At 36.9% G+C, this 9,792-nt stretch overlaps 1 protein-coding gene across 1 annotated transcript in view; it reads right to left on the bottom strand.

The window, feature by feature from the left end:
- Positions 1 to 7,519: 7,519 nt before the first annotated feature.
- The window catches only part of LOC110287703 (vomeronasal type-2 receptor 116-like), a 102,883-nt gene continuing 100,610 nt past the window's right edge, over positions 7,520 to 9,792 (bottom strand). The window contains 1 exon segment of the mRNA XM_085841839.1: positions 7,520 to 8,457. Coding sequence (XP_085697965.1) covers positions 7,520 to 8,457 — 938 coding nt within the window.

Genomic DNA, 9,792 nt, shown 5'->3' with positions numbered 1-9,792 from the left:
CATCAAACTAAATGGAGAGAAAGGTGAAGCAATTCCAGTAAAATAAGGGACTAGTCAAGGCTCTCCACTCACTCCCTACCTATTCAATATAGTATTTGAAGTCCTAGTCAGAGCAATTAGACAACAAAAGTAGATCAAAGCAATACAAACTGAAAGGAAGGAGTCCAAATATAACCATTAGCAGATGATATGATAGTTTAAATAAGTGACCCTAAAAATTCCACCAGAGAACTCCTTTACCTTAAATATAACTTCAGTGGAGTAGCAGGCTATAAAATTAAATCAAACAAATCAATGGTCTTTCTCTACACAAAGGATAAAAAGGCTGAGAAAGAAATTAGGGAAACAACTCCCTTCACAATAGTCACAAATAATATGAAATACCTTGGCGTGACTCTAACTAAGGAAGTGAAAGATCTGTATGATAAGAACTTCAAGTCTCTGAAAAAAGAAATTAAAGAAGATCTCAGAAGATGGAAAGACCTCCCATGCTCATGGATTGGCAGGATCAATATAGTAAAAATGGCTATCTTGCCAAAAGCAATCTACAGATTCAATGCAATCCTCATCAAAATTCCAACTCAATTATTTAAGGAATTAGAAAGTGCAATCTGCAAATTCATCTGGAATAACAAAAAACCTAGGAGAGCAAAAACTCTTCTCGAGGATAAAAGAACCTCTGGTGGAATCACCATGCCGGATCTAAAGCTTTACTACAGAGCAATTGTGATAAAAACTGCATGGTACTGGTATAGTGACAGACAAGAAGACCAATGGAATAGAATTGAAGACCCAGAAATGAACCCACACACCTAAGGTCACTTGATCTTCGACACGGGAGCTAAAACCTTCCAGTGGAAGAAAGAGAGCATTTTCAACAAATGGTGCTGGCACTACTGGCGGATACCATATAGAAGAATGCAAATTGATCTATTCCTCTCTCCTTGTACTAAGGTCAAATCTAAGTGGATTAAGGAACTCCACATAAAACCAGAGACACTGAAACTTATTGAGGAGAAAGTAGGGGAAACCCTGAAGATATGGGCACAGGGGGAAAATTCCTGAATAGAACAACAATGACTTGTGCTGTAAGATTGAGAATTGACAAATGGGACCTCATAAAATTGCAAAGCTTCTGCAAGGCAAAAGACACCATCAATAAGAGAAAAAAGACACCAAAAGATTGCGAAAGGATCTTTACCTATCCTAAATCAGATAGGGGACTAATATCCAATATATAAAAAGAACTCAAGAAGGTGGACTCCAGAAAATCAAATAACCCCATTAAAAAATGGGGCTCAGAACTGAACAAAGAATTCTCACCTGAGAAATACCGAATGGCAGAGAAGCACCGGAAAAAAATGTTCAACATCGTTAATCATCAGGGAAATGCAAATCAAAACAACCCTGAGATTCCACCTCACACCAGTCAGAATGGCTAAGATCAAAAATTCAGGTGACAGCAGATGCTGGCAAGGAAGTGGAGAAAGAGGAACACTCCTCCATTGTTGGTGGGATTGCAAGGTTTTACAACCACTCTGGAAATCAGTCTGGCGGTTCCTCAGAAAACTAGACATAGTACTACCAGAGGATCCCACAGTACCTCTCCTGGGCATATATCCAGAAGATGTCCCAACTGGTAAGAAGGACACATGCTCTACTATGTTCATAGCAGCCTTATTTATAATAGCCAGAAGCTGGAAAGAAACCAGATGCCCCTCAACAGAGGAATGGATACAGAAAATGTGGTACATTTACACAATGGAGTACTACTTAGCTATTGAATGAATTTATGAAATTCCTAGCCAAATGGATGGACCTGGAGGGCATCATCCTGAGTGAGGTAACCCAATCACAAAGGAACACACACAATATGTACTCACTGATAAGTGGATATTAGCCCAGAAACTTAGAATACCCAAGATATACGATACAATTTGCGAAACACATGAAACTCTAGAAGAATGAAAACCCAAGTGTGGACACTTTGCCCCTTCTTAGAATTGGGAACAAAACACCCATGGAAGGAGTTACAGAGACAAAGTTTGGAGCTCTGATGAAAGTATGGACCATCTAGTGATTGCCATATCCACAGATCCATCAGATAATCAGCCTCCAAACGCTGACACCATTGCATACACTAGCAAGATTTTGCTGAAAGGACCCAGATAGAGCTGTCTCTTGTGAGACAATGCCAGGGCCTAGCAAACACAGAAGTGGATGCTCACAGTCATCTATTGGATGGACCACAGGGCCCCCAATGGAGGAGTTAGAGAAAGTACCCAAGGAGTTGGTGAGATCTGCAATCCTATAGGTGGTACAACATTATGAATTAACTAGAACCCCCGGGAGCTCATGTCTTTAGCTACATATGTATCAGAAGATGGCCTAGTCGGCCATCAGTGGAATGAGAAACCCATTGGTCGTGCACACTTTATATGCCTCAGTACAGGGGAACGCCGGGGCCAAGAAGTGGGAGTGGGTGGGTTGGATAGTGGGTGTGAGAGTTTGTGTGGGACTTTTGGGATAGCATTGAAAATGTAAATGAAATAAATACCTAATTTAAAAAATGGGATACAGAGCTAAGCAAAAAATTCTCAACTGAGGAATACTGAATTGGCTGAGAAGCACCATAAAACAAGTTCAACATCCTTAATCATCAGGGAAATGCAAATCCAAACAACCTTGAGTTTCCACCTCACACCAGTCAGAATGGTTAAGATCAAAAACTCAGGTGACAGCAGACACTGGTGAGGATCTGGAGAAAGAGGAACATTCCTCCATTGTTGGTGGGACTGCAAACTGGTACAACAAATCTGGAAATCAGTCTGCCCGTTCCTCAGAAAACTGAACATAGTTCTACTGGAAGATTCAGCAATCCCACACATGGGCATATACCCAGAAGATGCTCCAACTTGTAGTAAGGAACATGTTCCACTATTTTAATAGCAGCCTAATTCATAATAGCCAGAAACTGAAAAGAACTCAAATGTCCCTCAACATAGGAATGGATACAGAATATATACATTTAAACAATGGAGTACTAAACAAAAATAATGGATTCATGAAATTCTTAGGCCAATGGATGGATCTGGAGGATATCATTCTAAATGTCCTAACATGATCACAAAGAACTCACATGATATGCACTCACTGATAAGTGGATATTAGCACAGAAGCTCCGAAAATCCAATATACCATTTGCAAAATACATTAAACTCAAGAAGAAGGAAGAACAAAGTGTGGATACTTTGATCTTTCTTAGAAGGAGGAACAAAATACCCATGAAATGTGTTACAGTCACAAAGTACTGAGCAGAGGCTGAAGGAATGACTATCCAGAGACTGCCCCACCTTGGGATCCATCTCATAATTCACCACCAAACACAGACACTAATGCAAATACCAAAAAGAGCTTGCTGACAGGAGCCTGATATAGCTATCTCCTGAATTGCTCTGGCAGTGCCTGGTTCATACAGAAGTGGATGCTCACAGTCATCCATATAAATGAGCACAGGGTCACCAATGAAAGAGCTAGACAAAGTATCCAGTGAGCTGAAGGGTTTTGAAACCCCATAGGAGGAAGTACAATATGAACTAACCAGTAACCACTGAGCTCCCTTGTACTAAACCACCAATCAAAGAAAACACACAGAGGGACTTGTGGCTCTAGCTGCATATGTAGCAGAGGATGGTCTAGTTGGTCACCAGTGGGAGGAGAAACCCTTGGTCCTGTGAAAGTTCTATGCCCCAGTAGAGGGGAATGCCTGTGTCAGGAAGCAGGAGTGATTGGATTGGGGAACAGGGGGAAGAGGGAAAAGGATAAGGGATTTTCAAAGAGGAAACTAGGAAAGGGGTTAATATTTGAAATGTAAATATAGAAAATATCTAATAAAAAATAAAATGGCCTTATTAAACCCTTGAAAATAAATGTATGCTAGCTGGAATCATAAACAATAGAGAATACCTCCAGTATTCTATCAGAATACCAGACACCCAGAAAAGAGTCCTAGGTACCAAATATAATAAACAACCACAAATGAGTGAAAAAGATGAATATTAAGAAGGTGAACAAAATTATATCATTTGCTCTTCAAAAATTATTGAGTGAATAAGTTAAGATACTTGAAAAGTGTTCAACTTCCATTAGAATTAGGGTAATTGAAGTAATCACTAATAAATCATTATGGGAAGGTGAACTGATAAATTTAATTTCCCACAAACTATTGGACTATTTCATTTCATCCTGGACACGGTGTTTTTAACATCATTTCTTTATATTTTCAAACAATACTCATCAACATGCAGTATTCACTTAAAACTTGGATTCCTTACATTCTCTTTATCTTTATTTCAGGTATGAGGGTTTTGTTGTTGCTGTTGTTGTTCTAATTGTAATTTTTACTATTGTTTTACACAGAAGGTGATTAAAGAGTTAAATTTGTTATGCTGTAAGATCAAGAATTGACAAATGGAACCTCATAAAATTGCAAAGCATCTGTAAGGCAAAAGACACTGTCAATAAGACAAAAAGGCCACCAACAGAATGGGAAAGGATTTTTACCAATCCAAAATCTGATAGGGGACTAATATCCAATATATACAAAGAGCTCAAGAAGCTGGACTCCAGAAATTCAAAGAATCCCATTAAAAACTGGGGTTCATAGCTAAACAAAGGATTCTCACCTGAGAAATACCGAATGACTGAGAAGCACCTGAAAAAACGTTCAACATCCTTAATCATCAGGGAAATGCAAATCAAAACAACCTTGATTCAACCTCACACCAGTCAGAATGACTAAGATCAATAACTCAGGTGACAGCAGATGCTGGCGAGGAAGTGGAGAAAGAGGAACACTCCTCCACTGCTGGTGGGATTGCAAGCTTGTACAACCACTCTGGAAGTCAGTCTGGAAGTTCCTCAGAAAATTGGACATAATACTACCAGAATATCCAGCAATACCTCTCCTGGGCATATACCCAGAAGATGTTCCAACTGGTAATAAGAACACATGCTCCACTATGTTCATAGAAGCCTTATTTATAATAGCCAGAAGCTGGAAAGAACCCAAATGTCCCTCAACAGAAGAATGGATACAGAAAATTTAGTACATTTACACAATGGAGTACTACTCAGCTATTAAAAACAATGAACTAACAGAAGTCATGAAATGAATGAATTTAACAGATTCTATAGGATATTTTAGCCTAAAACAAAAGGATATACCTGCTTCTCAACACCTCATGGTACATTCTCCAAAATTGACCATATAATCAGTCATTTAAAAGTCCAGAACAGATACAAAAACACTGAAATAATCCTGTGCATCCTATCAGATCATCATGGACTATGGCTGATCTTCAATAACAACATAAATAATAGAAAGCCAACATTCACATGGAAGCTGAAGAACACTCTACTCAATAATACCTTGGTCAAGGAAGAAATAAAGAAATTAAAGACTTTTTAGAGTTTAATGAAAATGAAGCCACAACATACCCAAACTTATGGAACACAATGAAGGCAGTCCTAAGAGAAAAACTCATAGTTCTGAGTGCCTCCAAAAAGAAACTGGAAAAAAACATACACTAGCAGATTGACAGCACACCTGGAAACTCTACAACAAAAAGAAGCAAATTCACCCAAGAGGAGTATCGAGCAGGAAATGATCAAACTCAGAGTCAAAATCAACCAAGTGGTAACAAAAAGAACTACAAAGAATCAACCAAACCCATCGAGAAAAACAACAAAACAGATAAACCCTTAGCGAGGCAAACCAGATGGCACAGTGATAGTATCTTATTTAACAAAATCAGAAATGAGAAGGAAGACATAACAGAATCTGAGGAAATCCAAAATATCATCAGGTCTGACTACAAAAACCTATACTCAAAAAAATTGGAAAACCTGGATGAAATGGACAATTTTCTACACAGATACCAGGTACCAAACTTAAATCAGGATAACATGAACAATCTCAACAGTCCCATATCAATTAGAAACAGTCAATAGTCTCCCAACCAAAAAAAAAAAAAAAAAAGTCCAAGATCAGATAGGTTTAGTACAGAATTCTATCAGACCTTCAAAAAAGATTTAATACCAATATTCCTCAAACTGTTCCACAAAATAGAAATAGAAGATACTCTACCAAATTCATTCTCTGAAGCCACAATTACTCTGACACCTAAACCAAACAAACATTCAACAAAGAAAGAGAACTTCAGAACAATTTCCCTTATGAATATCGAGGTGAAAATACTCAATAAAATTCTCGCAAACTGAATCCAAGAACACATCAAAACAATCATCCAACTTGAACAATTGGGCTTCATCCCAGGGATGCAGGGATGGCTCAATGTACAGAAATCTGTCAATGTAATCTATTATATAAACAAAGTCAAAGAAAAAAATATGATCATCTCATTAGATGCTGAGAAATCCTTAGACAAAATACAACACCCATTCATGATGAAAGCCTTGGAAAGATCAGGAATTCAAGGCCCATACTTAAACATGATAAAAAGCAATCTACAGCAAACCAGTAGCCAACATCAAAGTAAATGGTGAGAAGCTGGAAGCAATCCCACTAAATCAGGGACTAGACAAGACTGCCCACTTTCCATCTACCTATTCAATATAGTACTTTAAGTCCTAGCCAGAGCAGTTAGACAGCAAAAGGAGATCAAGGGGATACAAACTGGAAAGGAAGAAGTCAAAACTTTAACTTTTAAAAGTAGTATTTAACTTCCATATTACCTCTGCTGTAGACTTTTGGCTACTTGATCTTCCACAGTGCTCTTGCTAATATCAGCTGGATCTGAATGCCTCTCTCCAATGCACTATAACCATAAGAGCCCTTGAAACACCTGAGCAGTCACTCACATCCTTTTCACAAGCTCTATGTTTCTAAACAAATGCAAGTTCCAACTCAGCCATCTTTTGTATTTTTCCAGAGTAAGAAGCATCATTTTCTCTCATTTAACAAAATAATGATATATTAAAATAGAGGAACTTGTGCTGTCATCTGAAATGATGGCATCTTTTTTCTGATTACCAGAAATAAGAGCCTGTTAAATTGAATCTTTAGAGACAGTTTGCTCTAATATTGTTCACTTTACATTGAAGAATATAGTAGAATGTCCTGCAGTCTAAAAACAAATAAATCAATCACATAAATTTGTTTAATGAAAGAAGGACAAAATGGTTGAATGTCTTGACACATCTTAAACAATAGCACATTTTATATAGTGGAAAGCACTTTTAACCCATCATTTTATGCCAAACTAGAATTATTATGGAACAGGAAGCCAACAAGAGCACGTATTAAAACTATGTTACAAAAAACATGTAATGTATCTAAAACATAAAACAAATGGTTTCATTACAAAGAGATTTAAATACAATTAGATAAAGAACAATGAGCATACATAATCATATGATATTATACCTGACTTAGACATTTAGAGTGATGTGAAAATAGTTTATACCATAATATATAATTTAGTATCATAGGTAAGTTTTAATTTTTAACTAAATTTAAATTGATATTTCTTCTTGAATGTTTTTTGTGTCTGACACCAAGACAGGAGATTTTTTCTGGCCTTAACAAAATAATGTAGCACTTGGGGACAAAAATCAATCCAAGGAGTTCTGTATTGGAAGCCAATGTACAAAACACTTCCATAGCCACCATGACCTTCCCCTTTGTGCTATGGTAGACAGGGAGGAAGGTGATCCAAACACAGAAGAATACCTGCATGCTGAATGACAGGAACATGGCTTCATTGAATGTGTCAGGCAGATTCCTGGACAGGAAGGTCATGGTGTAGCTCCCAAGTGCTAAGGAGCAGAGGTATCCTAGGACAATGTGGAAGGCAACAGTAGAACCCATGTTGCACAAAATGATGATGTGACCATGTTCAACATGAGTATCTTGATCAATGAAGGGTGGATAGGTAATCAGCCAGATTCCTCAGATAATAAGTTGGATCAGTGTGCAGATCGGAATGATGAAATTAGGGGCTGTTGATACCATTAACCATCTCACCATTCTAGCTGGAACAGTGGCCTTGAATGCAATAACCACTGTAATAGCTTTGGCCAACACTGTGGAGAGAGCCACAGTGAACAAAATTCCAAATGCTGTTTGCTGCAAGATGTAGGTGGTTGTGTTGGGCTGTCCAATGAAGAGCAAGGAACTGAGGAAACTGATGAAGAGTGTCAATAGAAGGATGTATCTGAGAACCCGGTTATTGGCCTTGACAATGGGTGTGTCTCTGTGCTTCCCAAAGACCACAAGAACCAAAACTGTGAGTAGAGAGAAGCACAGTGCTGTGATGGTGAGTGCCATTCCCAAGGGCTCCTCAAAGGCCAAAAAGATCACAGATTTCTGGAAGCAGTGACTCTTCTCTGAGTTTGCATAGTGACTTTCTGGACACTGCCCACACTGATCCATATCTGTTCAGAAATGAGAGTGACTGTGAATCAAATCTCAGGTGTTAATTTTGCCCCTCTTATACTATTTATCTATAGATCATTGTAGTGCTTCCTGTGTCATATTCCTTTATTGTTTCAGAAAGATATTTTTAAGTGCTCTGAATAATTTTAAGTCTATATAGTGCTTTTTGCCTATGGTGACAAAAATTGCAAAAGTCGAATATCTTTCCTTTGTTTCTTAGCTTTGCCTAAATTTGTGACTGAGTTGCATCTATTTTATGAGCCATAACATTTCAGAATGATATTTTATAGTTGCAATTTGATTCTGATATCACCTTATGAATAATGTCTAATTCTGTACATATATTTTCTATAATACTGTCAATATTTGTTTGAAATTAATTTCTTAAATTATGTTCTCTGATTTGGTACCAGTATTTATTTATTTTCATAATATCCTTTGGGTACTCCAGTTTGTTTAACAATCTGTATGATTTCATACTAATAAATGCCATTGCATTCTTAAAGCTTAAATCCTTCACTAGTATTATGTTACATTTAGCTATGGTGTTTGTTAACATAAGGAGAAGACTAATATTAGATATTAAAGAAAAGGTTTGAGTACTCTGCTGCTATACATTTGCACGTTTTCCCTTGAATTAAAAAAACATATGCACCACAGTTTATATTGCCAAATTTGTATTACATCAGTCCTTTGTGTATTTCTGAAAACTACCACCTCATCGAGATTATTTTCTCTGTTGTATATTTTGAGTGAACATTTATCAAGTTTATTTTCGGAAGAATCAAATTTCTCCTTTTTTACCTTGGTTATTTTTTTTCTTTAATGACCGTGGAACTCTACAAATTTTTAAGCTTTTTACACATTCATAACTACTCCCTTCCCTTCTATTATGAGCATTTTGCTGTTGCCTTTTTATGGTGCAATGTATGCTGCAAGAGTAGAATTCTATCTTTGACTTAATTAACAAATATAATGTCTGTTTCATTAACTAACAGATATAATGATAACACTGAATTTTAAAATTAGGTTTTGCTTATCCTATATCTTGCATAAGTGGTATCTTGAATTTTAAATTGTTATGTATGTTTTCACCTTAATTTGCTTTATGTATGGCTTTGAAATATAGCCACTAAAATCGAATTGTACAGCATTTTGTATCCATGACTGAAGTTCTCCTATTCTGTGCATACTGAAAATGTCTGTAGACATGCCATATAGTTTAAGTACATGAAAGACATTTTTTTCACAGAGTATTTCATATTTGTTACTATGAGCAAACAAGAAATTTCATGGTGGTAGGAATTAATATCACATAAGGATGAATACAATGC

The sequence above is a fragment of the Mus caroli genome, unplaced genomic scaffold, assembly GCF_978045245.1.
Source record: "Mus caroli unplaced genomic scaffold, Mus_caroli_1 scaffold_8, whole genome shotgun sequence".
NCBI lineage: Eukaryota > Metazoa > Chordata > Mammalia > Rodentia > Muridae > Mus > Mus caroli.
The sequence above is the reverse complement of the archived record's forward strand: the minus strand, read 5'-3'. Positions and strand labels throughout refer to the sequence as shown.